Genomic DNA, 17,902 nt, shown 5'->3' on the forward strand with positions numbered 1-17,902 from the left:
GGCATTAATAGCGTGTTCTTGCTAGACTTGTGCTATTATGTCCTGAAAAAACCCTTAACGACCAGTGACATACAGGGTACATTGTGGTCATTAAGGGGTTAATATAACAGTGTTGGTTATGCAAAACTGGGGAATGGGTAATAAAGGGATTATCTATCTTTTTAAAAAATAAAACTTCTGGAGTAGACTGTCCCTTTAAGCTCAAAGATGTTTTGAGTAACTGATTGCCATTTGCTTCTTTTTCCCAAACACTGGAACATAGCAGAGCTATGTAGACTGTTAATGCACCTATTATTTGTTTGTGTGTGTGTATATATATATATATATATATATATGTGTGTGTGTATGTATGTGTGTGTATATATATATATATATATATATATATATATATATATATATATATATATATATATATATATTATATATATATATATATTATATATAGTGTGTGTGTTTTAAAGCCTGTGTACACAGGCCAAAATGTTTAAAGGATTACTTTGTTATAATTTTTAGGCTAAACAACTAACATATTAAAGTTAATAAACATTAATTAAAACCTACTGACCTATATTTTCTCCAAAACAAAGTTTCATAACGTTCTAAAAGTTATATCTTTTATTCGCCGATGATGTCACGTTATCCTGCCCACTATTTTCAGCACTGAGTGTTCAAAATACTTAAACCAATAACTTTGTGTTTAAAGCGCCATTTTGAAACCTAGGTATTGTAAACGGATTGGTACAGAGCAAAGGATACCCACGGAGTGGGTTTGGAAAACTATTAAATTTGCAGACAAGATTTCTGATATACGGTAGAGATATGTTAATGAAATGCTATTGATAAAAAGCGTATTTGGGGTAGTTAGTTAGTAACAGGCATAGAAAATATTTACTTACAGTGGCCCTTTAAGGAAATAAGTATACCTATCCATTTACCTCTATCCCTCTATCTTTATTTTTCTGCAGTGTAGGATCTCCCTCATTCCCCCCAGACAGCACTCTAACCCTCCCCCTCTAACTATTGTCGTCATCTTAGGTATTTGCAACTGTCTGCCAGTACCTCAAAACCCCTTTTTTATTTAATTTATGTATTTTTGTGTAGTGGTCACACCACCCCCAAACCCCTTTTCTGTAGTGTAGTTGCCCCATCCCTCGCTGTCCCTTTTTTTTTCTGTAGCAATTAGGGTTGCACCGATACCATTTTTTTATGACGGAGTACAAGTACCGATACTTGTTTTCAAATACTCGCCGATACCAATTACCGATACTTTTTTTTATGTCATGAGACAGTTTACCAAGCACAATACAGACTAATTATTTAAGATTCCTTCTTTATAATTATAAAGGACTGTAATTCAAAAGACATTATGAAATAATAAAAAAGTTGACTGAACATGTTTATAAATAAAAAATATTACAAGAAAATATTAAATTTAAAGGGGTGATGCAATTGGGTTGTAGGGCTGTTATATAACATCAATCTGACATTTGTATGGAGGTTCGGCTCTAAGTTGAACAGTCTTTCACTTTCCACCATACTGCATGGGGCAGAAAGATATTTTTGGGCCATTTTAGCCAGAGCTGGAAATCTGTTTATTAACTGCCCAGTCCTTCAGGGGTTTGTCTGAATCAGGTACAATGATTTCTCCTACAATAATACAAATAACAGCAATTTGTATTGGCAGAACAGTAGTAAACAATTTTTTGTTTAGTCTCCACTCCAGTTTAAAATGAAATGGGAACATGCAGTTTGAAAAAACGCCACAAGATAGCATATGGGTAGGAAGTTGAGGTATCGGTTTAAGTATCGGTGCATTTGCACGAGTACTCATGCAAATACTTGGTATCGATACAGATACTAGTATCGGTATCGGTGCATCCCTAGTAGCAATCCCCTCTCTGTAGTGTAGCTGCCCGATCCCTCCCTGTCTTTTTTTTTTTTTTCTGTAGTGTCCCCTTCTCTTTAGTGTAGCTGCCCCATCCTTCCCTGTCCCTTTTTTTTTTTTTTTTTTTTCTGTAGCAACCCCTTTTCTGTAGTGTAGCTGCTCTCCCTCCCTGTCCCTTTTTTGTTTCCCCCTGTAGCAACCCCTTCTCTGTAGTGTAGCTGCCCCATTGTCCCTTTTTTTTCTGTAGCAACCCCTTTTCTGTAGTGTAGCTGCTCTCCCTCCCTGTCCCTTTTTTTTTTTTCCCCCCTGTAGCAACCCCTTTTCTGTAGTGTAGCTGCCCCATCCCTCCCTGTCTCTTTTTTTTTCTGAAGCAACCCCTTTTCTGTAGTGTAGCTGCTCTCCCTCCCTGTCCCTTTTTTTTTTTTCCCCTTTAGCAACCCCTTTTCTGTAGTGTAGCTGCCCCATCCCTCCCTGTCTCTTTTTTTTTCTGAAGCAACCCCTTTTCTGTAGTGTAGCTGCTCTCCCTCCCTGTCCCTTTTTTGTTTTTGTTTCCCCCTGTAGCAACCCCTTCTCTGTAATGTAGCTGCCCCATTGTCCCTTTTTTTTCTGTAGCAACCCCTTTTCTGTAGTGTAGCTGCTCTCCCTCCCTGTCCCTTTTCCCTTTTTTTTTGTTCCCCCTGTAGCAACCCCTTTTCTGTAGTGTAGCTGCCCCATCCCTCCCTGTCTTTTTTTTTTTTTTGCTGAAGCAATAGTGTAGTGTAGTGTAGCTGCTCTATCCATCACTGTACACAAGTAATTTTCTGCAGTGCAGCGGCCCTACCAGCCCTGCGCTACTGATTGATCACACGCGCCACTGTCTCGCTCACAGTATCGCTGATCGGGTACCAGTTGTTTGTCCTTGCGCAGTTTCTTCTGCGCATGACCGCTTCGGGCAAACACACCTGGCCTTTTACGAGAGAGAGAAAAAAAAATTGTATGGGCAAACATTCCAGCCCAGTATACTATTGTAACATATTTTGCAATATACAGCACCAAAAGAAAAATTGATTACAGAAAGCACCATTAAATACAGTAGAATTGCAAAATCAACAAGTGCATAATAAAAATGCAATAACGAATTTAAATGAGCAGTACATTTTTATATATATTTTATTTATTTTTTTTCTGACAAATTTACTTCAATTTGATGTCTCCCTGTATTGGGACAGCCATCGGACTATTGCAGGCAATTGAAATAAATTGTAAAGTTGCTTAAAACTGCATGGTCTATCTAAATCATGAAAGTATAATTGTGGCTTTAGTGTTCCTTTTTAAAGAAAAGGTTAAACACAGATCAGTATTAGTTATACACACCAGCCGCCAGTCTCAGAGCATAGGGAGCCACTGATTGGTGTGTATGCCGTCCTATATAACGGACTGGCAAGAGAGTGCATGGTATAAATGCCCCAATCAATGTCTGTCTAGGCTTCAAGATCAGACTCAAGGTTTTTTTATAGACTTATAATTCTGCATTTATTCCCCAGATATTTGCGTTTTGCATATGTCAAGTTTAGGATTCATTCCAAGATCAGGCTTAAGTTTTTTGTTTATTACTCTTTTTCCATTTAAAAAGGAGTCCTTTAGCAATTTGTTGCAAACTGTGTCCCTTTAATTTTGATGTTACTGTCCCTTTAAACTTTCAGGATTCAGATAGAGCATGCAATTTTTAACAACTTTCAATTTTACTTCTATTATCAAAATTGCTTTGTTTTATTTCACTGGATTTTAAACCTGTCCTCAGGCCTCCCCAACAGGCCAGGTTTTCTGGATAACCTTGGATGAGAGCAGGTAAAATAACCGTTTACTAATCAGCTGATTATTTCACCTGTGCTCTAGTTCAGATGACCTCAAGATATGGTCTGTTAGGGAGGTCTGAGGACAGGTTTGAAAACCAGTGTTCTATTTGTATCCTTTGTTGAAGAGTAGGATTCAGAGCAGCACTGTACTAGCGGGAGCTAACTGAACACATCTGGTGAGCCAATGACAAGAGGAGTATATGTTCAGCCACCAGCTACATCCCAGCACTGCATTGCTGCTTCTGAGCCTATCTAGGTATATCCCTTTATAGTGTGTGCTATAGTTATCCAGATATAATCCTCATTTCACACAACTATGAAGACCAGAGACATGAGCTCCACTAGGCTTTTCAAGAGATGTGTCATTGAACTGCTATGCAATATCAAATCTCTATACTATTAAATGGTTTTCATCTGTATGCAGATTGTTTCAATATAGAGCTTAATGCATATATAAATAAATTTATGAATTAAAAGGACACAAGTCAGTTACTACATTTAGCTACCAATCGGCAAGCACTACCCAGCTGCTCAACCAAAAATGGGCCGGCTCCTAAGCTTTACATTCCTGCTTTAAAAATAAATATACTAAGAGCGATGAAAAATTGATAATAGGAGTAAATTAGAAAGTTGCTTAAAATCGCATGCTGTATCTGAATCATGAAAGAAAATAATTGGGTTTCATATCCCTTTTAAGTAGTCCCTTGTCTGTTTACCCTGCTGAAGACACAGATATAAAACAGACAGACAGACTGTCCAAACAAGACTTGTGGAACATAGGATCATCTCAAAGGGATTCCACACAGCGTTGTTTGCAGAAACAGAGATAAATAGAAAACTAGTTCAAACATGGTGGTGCCCATTACTTTATAGCACTGCTTTTCAAACCTGTCCTCAGACCTCCCTATCAGGCCACATTTTGAGGATATGTGAACTAGAGCACAGATGAAATAATCAGCCGATTAGTAAACATGGTTATTTTACCTGCTCTCACCCAAGGTAATCCCAAAAACCTGGCCTGTTGGGGAGGCCCGAGGACAGATTTGAAAAACCAGTGCTTTATAGAAACTAAACCTTTACACTTATATTTTCAGTATCTAAATAACTTATATAATTGGAAATAAAATGCATCTACATATTATTCTTAGGCAAATCTTTGCTTTGAATACATCATTATGTCTAGCATGTATTTACTTCCCTTTAAACGGTGGTAGAGCCTTGCAGCAAGTAACAGCACATGTAGCAATGCTGTATGCAGTTCTATACTCTTACAATTAGTACAGTAGGTGTTTCCTAATGTATTTATTATTTGTGTATATATAAGTGCCTGCCTTTATTGTGCAATTTGTTTTAATATGTTGCACTTTATTCTACTCACACTAAAGGGGAAAAAATTATTTTTTCAGGGGACAACTTTTCTAGCAAACTGCTCACCATCAAAGATGAGTTTCCTGAGGAGAACACAAATAACAGTGACCATGGTGAAGCAGAGATGGAAGTGGAAAGTGAAAAAGAAGAGGAGAAGCCCAAGGCTGCCTCCTTTACAAATTCTCTGTCCTCATTAAATGTTCTCCGTCCAGGTACTAAACTGTTATTAAAGGTCCATAATAGCTGAAACATTACATACGCTAATAATCATTAGTGCGTATCATTTTAAGACTATAGACCCTACGCTACTCTGTCATTGCGGGGGTTACACAATGAGCGCTGCCAATTGCGGGAGATAAACATACAATAGTCAATAGCCTTAAAATATCAGGATGTAACAAATTAGAGCATCTACTTTTTGACTATTCTGGACCTTTTAACATGAAGGGCAGGAAAAAAGACTGGTTAAAGGGCCATTATCCACATTTTTTCTTTGCATAAATGTTTTGTAGATGTTCTATTTATAAAGCCCATAAAGTTTTTTTTTTTTTTTTAAATAAATGTATAGTTTTGCTTATTTTTAAATAACATTGCTCTGATTTTCAGACTCCTAACCAAGCCCCGAAGTTTTATTTGAATACTGTCAGCTACCTTCTCCAGCTTGCTCCTGTTTGTGTAAAGGGTCTTTTCATATGCAAAAGAAGGGGGAGGGGGGGAGGGTCTTATTTCCCACTTGCAGTGGGCTTTCCAGCTACCTTTTCAACAGAGCTAAACTGAAAGCTTCTAAGTACGTTTTTAAACCATTTTATACTGGATTTTTATATCAGTATCTGTGCATCTTATTCTTTATAGTAGTGTCTATTACATGCAGTTATATGAAAATGAGTGTATACTGTCCCTTTAATTAAGACCAGTGTGCTGGCTCTACCCAAGGGAAATATTTGTTGCATTATTTTTAGATCAAACCATTTGCAAGATGTGAGGCAATATATTATTATACCTATTATTATTATTATTATTAGTATTAGTATTATTATTATTTATGATATTTAAATACCTCTTTTAAATGTGCTTGTGCCATATAGATAGATGGATATAAAATGAGTTGTAAAGGGAAGACTTAATGATCTAAAACCGTATCATTTGCAAGAGAGAAGGCAATACATTCTATTCTAAATAATTTACAAATGATTATTGTTAAATAAGTGGGAGGGGTTTACCCCTCTTAAACCTGTTCATATTTATTTTTAATACAATGGTCTAATAATGTTGCTGTTATCAGTATCCACTGGCAATCTTATTATTTTTTTCTACAGGAGAGATCCCAGATGCAGCCTTCATCCATGCAGCACGTAAAAAGAGACAAATGGCCCGTGAACTTGGAGACCTCCCGGGTTCTGAAGCAGAGGGAGGTAAAAGCCGATTGGTTCGGGAAGATGAAAATGATGCCAGTGATGATGACGACGACGATGAAAAGAGACGTATAGTCTTTTCAGTTAGAGAGAAATCACAGAGACAAAAGATAGCTGAAGAAATTGGTAGGTTTTAGGACATTTATGAAGCCATATATTGTATGCTACATATTGTGGTGATGTATTTTAGTGTCAGGTATTCTCCCTGCTTTGATATGGAATCTGTAATTCAAGTGGTGCTTTACACCAGTGATGGCCAACTTCCTAACATGTGGAGACCGCTTATCAATATTTTAAATATTTTAAAAGCCTTAAGTGCCGCATATAACTGTATGCCTTTTAACCCTTCATGCCAGGGGAAAATATTAAACATCAAAATGACGTTCCAATGTAAAGATTTGCTTGAAAAAGTAAATCACTCGATTGTCAATGCGATCATGTCATTTCAACGCTAGGATCAGATCATGGTGGAGCAGGATGGTAAAATGGTAGGACATTCCATGCTGTCCTAAAGGTTTTTATCCCTAGTGCTTTAGGATGGCAGGGAACGTCCTAATTACGTCTAGGGGTTAAACAAAAACAAAATATATATATAATTTCCTAGCAATATCCAGGGCAAAATTTAGGTAAGGTTGAAGGGTACTCCTGTATTTTTTTTTTTTTTATAATTATGGCCACTGCAAAGCACACATTGTTCCTCCTTTTTATGTTCTTTTTCCCAGCGGCCGTAAGAACTAGTGCAGAGAGCCACATATGGTCCTTGGACCAACAGTTGGCCATCCCTGTTTTGCACCAATGACGGGAAAATGAATGTGCAGATAAAATACTTCTTTTACTTTAACTCCTTAAAAATGGTTAAACATGTAGTCATAGTTGCATTCCTGGCAGAAGCTGACCTACTCAAGAGGGTCCTGGTGCAAAATTATTTTGGGCCCCCCAAATGTAAGCAATAGTTATAATATAGATGCTGCTCGGTATAATGATTTTAAATCAACAGGCTGAACCTGCACTAATAAAAGGCCCTTCTGCACTAGGGTTGTACACATTCTGCACATGCCTATGGTATACACTAGATGTTATGGGCCCCCCCCCCCCAACACTTGGACCCTGGTACCACTGCGCTTGCTGCACCAATGGTAATTTTGCCCCTGATTCTTGAAAAACACTCCAGTTAATGGAGCATACACAAGTATTCCTGCTTTACATTTCCTCATTGGCACCATCCTGGTCTAGAGTGGCACATCAGCAGAACATTGACTTTGTATTTAATCTTTTTGCAGTAGTTAGAATGTAGATTTGTAAATACGTATATGCAGGGGTGGGAAAATGTCAGGGTTAAGTTACTAACCCAGAGGGAAAGTGTTAATAGTCCACTCTGTTAAATATAGGAAAAAGTAAAGTTTATTACTTTGTACTCTGGAACTCCTTGCTCGTCCAGGACAAGTGTAAATGTCCATCACTTTAAATAGGTGAGATATATGTGCTTATCTAGACCCCCACCCTATTAAATGGATATTGCATGTATATAATGTATTTGATCTGCAGTTGTTCCTAAAACATTTACTTTATTGGAAAAATATGGATTCCTGCAATATCTCTTTTTTTCTTCTATATAGGTATTGAAAATAGCGATGATGAGGCTTTAGGAACAGGGGAACAAGATGAAGAGATCAGCCGATGGGAACAAGAACAGATAAGAAAAGGCATTAGTATACCACAGGCATGTAGTAAAGAAATTCTTTGTATAGCCTAATGCATAACGTAAAGTTAAAGGGACATTGCATTATTCTATCATATAACAATGATGTTAACCCCTTTCTGGGGTTTAAAGGGACATTATACACTATATTTTTCTTTGCATAAATGTTTTGTAGATGATCCATTTATATAGCCCATACAGTTGTGTTTTTTTTTTTTTGTTTAAATGGATAGTTTTGCTTATTTTTAAATAACATTGCTCTGATTTCCAGACTCCTAATCAAGCCCCAATGTTTTAGGAGAATATAGACATATACCTACTCCAGCTTGCTTCTGTTTGTGTAAAGGGACTTTTCATATGCAAAAGAAGGGGGAGGGTGGAGTGATTGATATTTCCCACTTGCAGTGGGTGTTCCAGTAACCTTTTAAACAGAGCTATACTGGAAGCTTCTAAGTTTTTAAACTGTTTTATTCTGGATTTTTATATCCGTATCTGTGCATATTATTCTTTATAGTAGTGTATTACCTGCAGTTATATGAAAATTGGTGTATACTGTCCCTTTAATGTTAGTTCCACAGCAGCAATGCACTACTGGGGCCTAGCTTAATGGGACAGTATACAATATAATTTTTGTTTTAATAGATAATCCCTTTATGACCCATTCCCCAGTTTTGCACAACCAACACAGTTATATTAATATACTTTTTACCTCTGTGATTACCTTGTATCTAAGCATCTTCTGACAGCCCCCTGATGACTGTGACTATTTAAAATCTATTGACTTGTATTTAGTACTGTTGTGCTTACACATATGACCCACATGAACTATCAGTCTCCTGTTGTGAAAAGCAAATACAAAAGCATGTGATTGAGGCTGTCAATAAAGCATTTGAAACAGGCAGATATTTAGATGTTATAAAGTATATTAATTTAACAATGTTGGTTGTGCAAAGCTGGGGAATGGGTACTAAAGGCTTTATCTTTTTAAACAATAACAATTTTTGTGTAGACTGTCCCTTTCCAATTTACTTTGTTTAATTTGCTTCATTCTTTTGATATCCTTTGTTGAAGAAATAGCAATACACATGGGTGAGCCAATAACACGAGGCATCTATGTGCAACCACCAATCAACAGCTACTGAGCATATTTATATATGCTTTTCAAAGGATATACAAAGAATAAAGCACTATAGATAACAGAAGTAAGGAGATGGTATATAGAGGATAGCACCAAAAGTATGGCAAAGTGTACAAGCTCACTTCAAGGAGGAACGATTGCCTAACCTAATCGTTCTAGTTAGTATGATGTGAAGGAGCACTTCAGAAAAGAGGCTTAAGTATACTAAAGTGTTATGTGATATCCCAAAGAAATAATATTAATAGATCAAAACATATTTTAATTCAAAGAAAATAGTGCGGAAGAAAATGGTAGAATAAAATGTTGTGACTAGTACAGATGGATTGGATGCAATAATGTTAAATTAATTGAGTAAAGTAGCAAAAGTGGCTAAAATGTGAAACAGTCAGTGCTGATAGAATATGTAACAATATAGCAAAATGTAACAATAGTGTAGTAGTTTTATAGTGGCAAGATATTGGCTTCAAATATATTATACACTATGAAGAACTGACTTGTATATAAGCAAGGATATTAAATAGAAGGTATTAGATGGTATTAGATAAAATGACATCTAATAAAATAGTATTAATTTTTTCTTTATCATTTTCTTTAGGATATTTACAGTTCCTCTGTGAACTTAACTATTTTTATAAGATTGGCCAATCTTCTTTTTCTCAGGTTGCATTATATGAATTCAGCAGTGCCTGTTCTAATTAGTTTATTATCGATGTTTCATTAATACTATTTCTCCAACATTGGTGTGTCCGGTCCACAGCGTCATCCATTACTTGTGGGATATTCTCCTCCCCCACAGGGAAAGGCAAGGAGAGCACACAGCAAGAGCTGTCCATATAGTCCCTCCCAGGCTCCGCCCCCCCAGTCATTCTCCTTGCCGCTCTGAACAAGTAGCATCTCCTCGGGGATGGTGAGGAGTTTGTGGTGTTTAGTTGTAGTTTTTTATTCTTCTATCAAGAGTTTGTTATTTTAAAATAGTGCTGGTATGTACTATTTACTCTGAAACAGAAAGAGATGAAGAGTTCTGTTTAAAAGAGGATTATGATTTTAGCAGACAGTAACTAAAATCAGTTGCTGTTCCCACACAGGACTGTTGAGATGAGAGAACTTCAGTTGGGGGGAACAGTTTGCAGACTTTTCTGCTCAAGGTATGACTAGCCATTTTTCTAACAAGACTGTGTAATGCTGGAAGGCTGTCATTTTCACCTCATGGGGATTGGTAAGCCATTTTCTTAGTCTCAAACAGAATAAAGGGCTTATTATGGGCTATACACTGGTAGACACTCTTAAGGGCTAAATTGATTGCTTTATTTAAGTATTATATGCAGTTTGAAGTTGAATTTCACACTTTTATAACATTGGGGAACGTTTTTTAGCACCAGGCACTTGTTAAGACACCTTCCCAGTCAGGAAGGGCCTTTCTCTGTAGTAGACAGAGCCTCATTTTCACGCCATTACTGTGCAGTTACTTTTGAGTACAGTACATGCAGCTGCATGTGTGTGGGTCTGGAATCCACTAAAAACGTTCCTAGAAGGCTTCATTTGATATCATATACCCCCTGGGATTGGTGAAGTCGCAGCAAAGGCTGTAGCTGGGACTGTAAGGGGGTTAAAATTAAAAACGGCTCCGGTTTCCACATTTTAAGGGTTAACAGCTTGAAAATTGGGGTGCAATAATTTGAATGCATTAAGACACTGTGGTGAAAATTTGGTAAAGATTGGATAATTCCTTCATAGTTTTTCACATATTCAGTAATAAAGTGTGCCCTGTTTAACATTTAAAGAGACAGTAACAGTTTTGTTTTAAAACGGTTTTTGTGCTTTATTAACCAGTTTAAGCCTGTTTAACATGTCTGTACCTTCAGATAGATCATGTTCTGTATGTATGGTAGCCAATGTGGTTCCCCCTTCAAATATGTGTGATAATTGTGCCACAGCGTCCAAACAAAGTAAGGACAGTACTGTCACAAATTGTAAAGTTGCCCAGGATGATTCCTCAGATGAAGGAAGTAGACATAGTTCTACATCATCTCCTTCTGTGTCTATACCAGTTATGCCCGCGCAGGCGACCCCTAGTACTTCTAGCGCGCCAATGCTTGTTACTATGCAGCAATTGACGGCAGTAATGGATAACTCCATAGCTAATATTTTATCCAAAATGCCAGCATTTCAGAGAAAGCGCGATTGCTCTGTTTTAAACACTGTAGAGCAGGAGGGCGCTGATGATAATTTTTCTGTCATACCCTCACACCAATCTGAAGTGGCAGTGAGGGAGGGTTTGTCAGATGGGGAAATTTCTGATAAAGGAAGAATTTCTCAGCAGGCAGAACCTGATGTTGTGACATTTAAATCAAAATTAGAGCATCTCCGCGCATTACTTAAGGAGGTGCTATCTACTCTGGATGATTGTGACAATCTGGTCAACCCAGAAAAATTGTGCAAGATGGACAAGTTCCTTGAGGTCCCGGTGCACCCTGATGCTTTTCCGATACCTAAACGGGTGGCAGACATAGTGAATAAGGAGTGGGAGAAGCCAGGCATACCTTTTGTCCCTCCTCCTATATTTAAGAAATTGTTCCCTATGGTCGACCCCAGGAAGGACACATGGCAAACAGTCCCTAAGGTCGAGGGGGCGGTCTCTACTCTAGCCAAGCGCACGACCATTCCTATTGAGGACAATTGTGCTTTCAAAGATCCTATGGATAAAAAATTGGAGGGTTTGCTTAAAAAGATTTTTGTACAGCAAGGTTACCTCCTTTAACCTATTTTGTGCATTATTCCTGTCACTACAGCGGCGTGGTTCTGGTTCGAGGAACTGGAAAAGTCGCTCAGTAGGGAGACTCCGTATGAGGAAGTCATGGACAGAATTCACGCACTTAAGTTAGCTAATTCCTTTATTTTAGACACCGCTTTGCAGTTAGCGAGGTTAGCAGCGAAAAATTCAGGGTTTACAATTGGGGCGCGTAGAGCGCTCTGGCTAAAGTCTTGGTCGGGGGATGTATCTTCCAAGACAAAATTGCTTAATACCCCTTTCAAAGGTAAGACCCTTTTTGGGCCAGAATTGAAAGAGATTATTTCAGACATCACTGAGGGAAAGGGCCATGCCCTCCCACAAGATAAACCTTTCAAGGCTAAGAATAAGTCCAATTTTCGTTCCATTCGCAATTTCAGGAACGGACCGGCTTCCAACTCGGCAGCCTCTAGACAAGAGGGTAACGCTTCCCAGACTAAACCAGCTTGGAAATCAATGCAAGGCTGGAACAAGGGTAAACAGGCCAAGAAGCCTGCTGCTGCTACCAAAACAGCATGAAGGGGTAGCCCCCGATCCGGGACCGGATCTAGTAGGGGGCAGACGCTCTCTCTTTGCTCAGGCTTAGGCAAGAGATGTTCAGGATCCCTGGACACTAGAAATAGTCTCTCAGGGTTTTCTTCTGGAGTTCAAGGAACTACCCTCAAGGGGAAGGTTCCACATGTCTAACTTATCTTCAAACCAAATAAAGAGACAGGCATTCTTACATTGTGTAGAAGACCTGTTAAAGATGGGAGTGATACACCCAGTTCCAACTGTGGAACAAGGTCGGGGGTTTTACTCAAATCTGTTTGTAGTTCCCAAAAAAGAGGGAATTTTCAGACCAATTCTGGATTTAAAAATTCTAAACAAATTTCTCAGAGTTCCATCGTTCAAATGGAAACCATTCGAACAATTTTATCTACAATCCAGGAGGGTCAATTTATGACTACCGTGGATTTAAAGGATGCGTATCTACATATTCCTATCCACAAAGATCATCCAAGGATTTTCACAAAGGTGCTAGGGTCCCTTCTAGAGGTTCTAAGACCAAGGGGTATTGCAGTGGCACCTTATCTGGACGACATTCTAATCCAAACGTCGTCTCTTTCCAAAGCAAAGGCTCATACAGACATTGTTCTAGCCTTTCTCATATCTCACGGGTGGAAGGTGAACGTAGAAAAGAGTTCCCTGTCTCCGTCGACAAGAGTTCCCTTCTTGGGAACGATAATAGATTCTTTAAAAATGAAGATCTTCCTGACAAAAGTCAGAAAGTCAAAGCTTCTAAAGCTTGTCAAGTTCTTCACTCTATTCTGCAGCCTTCCATAGCTCAGTGCATGGTAGTAGTAGGGTTGATGGTTGCAGCAATGGACATAGTTCCTTTTGCTCAAATTCATCTAAGACCATTACAACTGTGCATGCTCAAGCAGTGGAATGGGGACTATACAGACTTGTCTCCAAAGATTCAAGTAGACCAGATGACCAGAGACTCACTCCGTTGGTGGTTGTCACAGGATCACCTGTCTCAGGGAATGAGTTTCCGCAGACCAGAGTGGGTCATTGTCACGACCGACGCCAGTCTATTAGGCTGGGGCGCGGTCTGGGATTCCCTGAAAGCTCAGGGTCTATGGTCTCGGGAAGAGTCTCTTCTCCCGATAAACATCCTGGAACTGAGAGCGATATTCAATGCTCTCCGGGCTTGGCCTCAACTAGCGAAGGCCGGATTCATAAGATTCCAGTCAGACAACATGACGACTGTAGCTTACATCAACCATCAGGGAGGAACAAAGAGTTCCTTGGCGATGAGAGAGGTATCCAAGATCATCAAATGGGCGGAGGATCACTCCTGCCATTTATCTGCAATTCACATCCCAGGAGTAGACAACTGGGAGGCGGATTATCTGAGTCGTCAGACTTTCCATCCGGGGGAGTGGGAACTCCACCCGGAGGTTTTTGCCCAGTTGACTCAATTATGGGACATTCCAGACATGGATCTGATGGCGTCTCGTCAGAACTTCAAGGTTCCTTGCTACGGGTCCAGATCCAGGGATCCCAAGGCGACTCTAGTGGATGCATTAGTGACGCCTTGGTCGTTCAACCTAGCTTATGCATTTCCACCGTTCCCTCTCCTTCCCAGGCTTGTAGCCAGGATCAAACAGGAGAAGGCCTCAGTGATTCTGATAGCTCCTGCGTGGCCACGCAGGACTTGGTATGCAGACCTGGTGAATATGTCATCGGCTCCACCATGGAAGCTACCTTTGAGACAGGATCTTCTAGTGCAAGGTCCATTCGAACATCCAAATCTAGTTTCTCTCCAGCTGACTGCTTGGAAATTGAACGCTTGATTTTATCCAAGCGCGGGTTTTCAGATTCAGTGATAGATACTCTGGTCCAAGCCAGAAAACCTGTGACTAGAAGGATTTACCATAAAATATGGAAAGGATATATCTGTTGGTGTGAATCCAAGGGATTCTCATGGATTAATATTCCCAGGATCCTCTCCTAACAAGAAGGTTTGGATAAGGGATTGTCAGCGAGTTCTCTAAAAGGACAGAGATCTGCTTTATCTGTCTTGTTACACAGACGACTGGCAGCTGTGCCAGATGTACAAGCTTTTGTACGGGCTTTGGTCAGAATCAAACCTGTTTACAGACCTTTGACTCCTCCCTGGAGTCTAAATTTAGTTTTTTCAGTTCTTCAAGGGGTTCCATTTGAACCCTTACATTCCATAGATATCAAGTTACTATCTTGGAAAGTTCTGTTTTTGGTTGCTATTTCTTCTGCTAGAAGAGTTTCTGAACTATCTGCTTTGCAGTGTGATCCACCCTATCTGGTGTTCCATTCAGATAAGGTTGTTTTGCGTACCAAGCCTGGTTTTCTTCCAAAAGTTGTTTCCAACAAGAATATTAACCAGGAAATAGTTGTCCCTTCTTTGTGTCCGAATCCAGTTTCAAAGAAGTAACATTTGTTACACCATTTAGATGTAGTCCGTGCTTTAAAGTTCTATTTAGAAGCAACAAAGGATTTCAGACAAAACTTCTTTTTTGTTTGTCGTTTATTCTGGTAAGAGGAGAGGACAAAAAGCTACTGCTACCTCTCTTTCTTTCTGGCTGAAAAGCATTATCCGATTGGCTTATGAGACTGCCGGACGGCAGCCTCCTGAACGAATCACAGCTCACTCTACTAGGGCTGTGGCTTCCACATGGGCCTTCAAGAACGAGGCTTCTGTTGATCAGATATGTGAGGCAGCAACTTGGTCTTCTCTGCACACTTTTGCCAAATTCTACAAATTTGATACTTTTTGCTTCTTCGGAGGCTATTTTTGGGAGAAAGGTTTTGCAAGCCGTGGTGCCTTCTGTTTAGGTAACCTGATTTGCTCCCTCCCTTCATCCGTGTCCTAAAGCTTTGGTATTGGTTCCCACAAGTAATGGATGACGCCGTGGACCGGACACACCAATGTTGGAGAAAACAGAATTTATGCTTACCTGATAAATTACTTTCTCCAACGGTGTGTCCGGTCCACGGCCCGCCCTGGTTTTTTAATCAGGTTTGAAAAATTTCTCTCTCTATACACTACAGTCACCACGGCACCCTATAGTTTCTCCTTTTTTTCTCCTAACCGTCGGTCGAATGACTGGGGGGCGGAGCCTGGGAGGGACTATATGGACAGCTCTTGCTGTGTGCTCTCCTTGCCTTTCCCTGTGGGGGAGGAGAATATCCCACAAGTAATGGATGACGCCGTGGACCGGACACACCGTTGGAGAAAGTAATTTATCAGGTAAGCATAAATTCTGTTTTTATTAAATGTCATATTTTATCTAATACCTTCTATTTAATATCCTTGCTTATATACAAGTCAGTTCTTCATAGTGTATAATATATTTGAAGCCAATATCTTACCACTATAAAACTACTACACTATTGTTACATATTCTATCAGCACTGACTGTTTCACATTTCAGTCACTTTTGCTACTTTACTCAATTAATTTAACATTATTGCATCCAATCCATCTGTACTAGTCACAACATTTTATTCTACCATTTTCTTTCAATTAAAATGTTTTGATCTATGAATAATAATTATTTGGAATATCACTTTAGTATACTTAGGGCTCTATTCTGAGGCGCTCATTCACCTACCCATTTGCATCAAGATGACAAAAGTAAATTGGAAAGTTGTTTAAAACTACATGCTCTTTCTGAATCATGAAGAAGAAAAAAAATTAGGTTTGATGTCCCTTTAAGGCATCCGGTGAGCTAATGACAAGAGGCATACAGTTGTACTTAAGTTTGCTACCCTGGCAGAAATCGTGAAATTTTGGCATTGATTTTGAAAATATGACCATGCCAAAAAATCTTTAAGGATATTGATCATATGAAGCCATTTATTATCACACAGTTGTTTTGGCTCCTTTTTAAATCAAAACAGAAATAACCCAAATGTCCCTGATCAAAGGTTTACAGTTTGGCCTTGTTACAGACACACAAGGTGACACACCCAGGTTAAAATGGCAATTAAGGGTTAATTTCCCACATATGTGGCTTTTTAAATTGCAATTGGTGTTTGTGTATAAATAGTCAAGGAGTTTGTTAGCTCTCACATGGATGCACTGAGCAGGCTAGATACTGAGCCATGGGGAGCAGAAGAAGAACTATCAAAAGACCTGCGTAACAAGCTAATGGAACTTTATAAAGATGTAAAAGGATATAAAAAGATATCCAAAGCCATGAAACTGCCAATCAGTACAGTTCAATCACTTATTAAGAAGTGGAAAATTCGGGGATCTCTTGATGCCAAGGTCAGGTAGACCAAGAAAGATAAAGATTTAAGCTACAACTGCCAGAAGACTTGTTCGAGATTCAAAGAAAAACCCACAGGTAATCTCAGGAGAAATACAGGCTGCTCTGGAAAAAGACTGTGTGGTTGTTTCAAGGAGCATAATACGATACTTGAACAAAAATAACTGCATGGTCTAGTTGCCAGAAAGAAGCCATTACTGCGCCAATGCCACAAAAAAGCCTGGTTACAATATGCCCGACAACACCTTGACACGCCTCACAGCTTCTGGCACAAAGTAATTTGGATTGACAATGCCATAATAGAGCTTTATGGTCACAACCATAAGCTCTTTGTTTGGAGAGGGGTCAGCAAGGCCTATAGTTTAAAGCAGGGGTGTCCAAACTTTGCTCTGCAGAGGTTTTGGAACTACATTTCCGATGATGCTCAGCCAGCATTTTATCTAGCTGAGCATCATGGGAAATGTAGTTCCAAAACCTCTGGAAAGCAAAGTTTGGACACCCCTGGTTTAAAGACTACCATCCCCACAGTGAAGCATGGTGGTGGCTCACTGATTGTTTTTTTGGGAGGGGAGGGGGGAGAGCTCTAAAGGCACAGGGAATGTTGTGAAAATTGATGGCAAGATGAATGCAGCATTTTATTAGAAAATACTGGCAGACAATTTGCATTCTTCTGCACGAAAGGTGCGCATGGGATGTTCTTGGACTTTCCAGCACAACAATGACCCTAAGCACAAGGCCAAGTTAACTCTCTAGTGGTTACAGCAGAAAAATGGTGAAGGTTCTGGGGAGATCTCAAACGTGCGGTTCATGAAAGACCAAAGACTGCATGGCCTGGAGGCATTTTGCCAAGACGAATGGGCAGCTATACCACCTGCAAGAATTCGGGGCCTCATAGACAACTATTACAAAAGACTGCACGCTGTCATTGATGCTAAAGGGGGCAATACACAGTATTAAGAACTAAGGGTTTGCAGACTT

The 17,902-nt window shown here is 39.3% G+C and overlaps 1 protein-coding gene across 1 annotated transcript in view; it reads left to right on the plus strand.

Moving 5' to 3' along the window:
• Positions 1–17,902, plus strand: part of PAXBP1 (PAX3 and PAX7 binding protein 1) — a 99,109-nt gene that overhangs the window by 9,844 nt on the left and 71,363 nt on the right. Inside the window, exons 3-5 of the mRNA XM_053705969.1 lie at positions 5,127–5,300; positions 6,405–6,626; positions 8,117–8,220. Coding sequence (XP_053561944.1) covers positions 5,127–5,300; positions 6,405–6,626; positions 8,117–8,220 — 500 coding nt within the window. The remainder of the gene's footprint in view (positions 1–5,126; positions 5,301–6,404; positions 6,627–8,116; positions 8,221–17,902) is intronic.

Source organism: Bombina bombina, chromosome 3 (assembly GCF_027579735.1).
Source record: "Bombina bombina isolate aBomBom1 chromosome 3, aBomBom1.pri, whole genome shotgun sequence".
NCBI classification, from domain to species: Eukaryota; Metazoa; Chordata; class Amphibia; order Anura; family Bombinatoridae; genus Bombina; species Bombina bombina.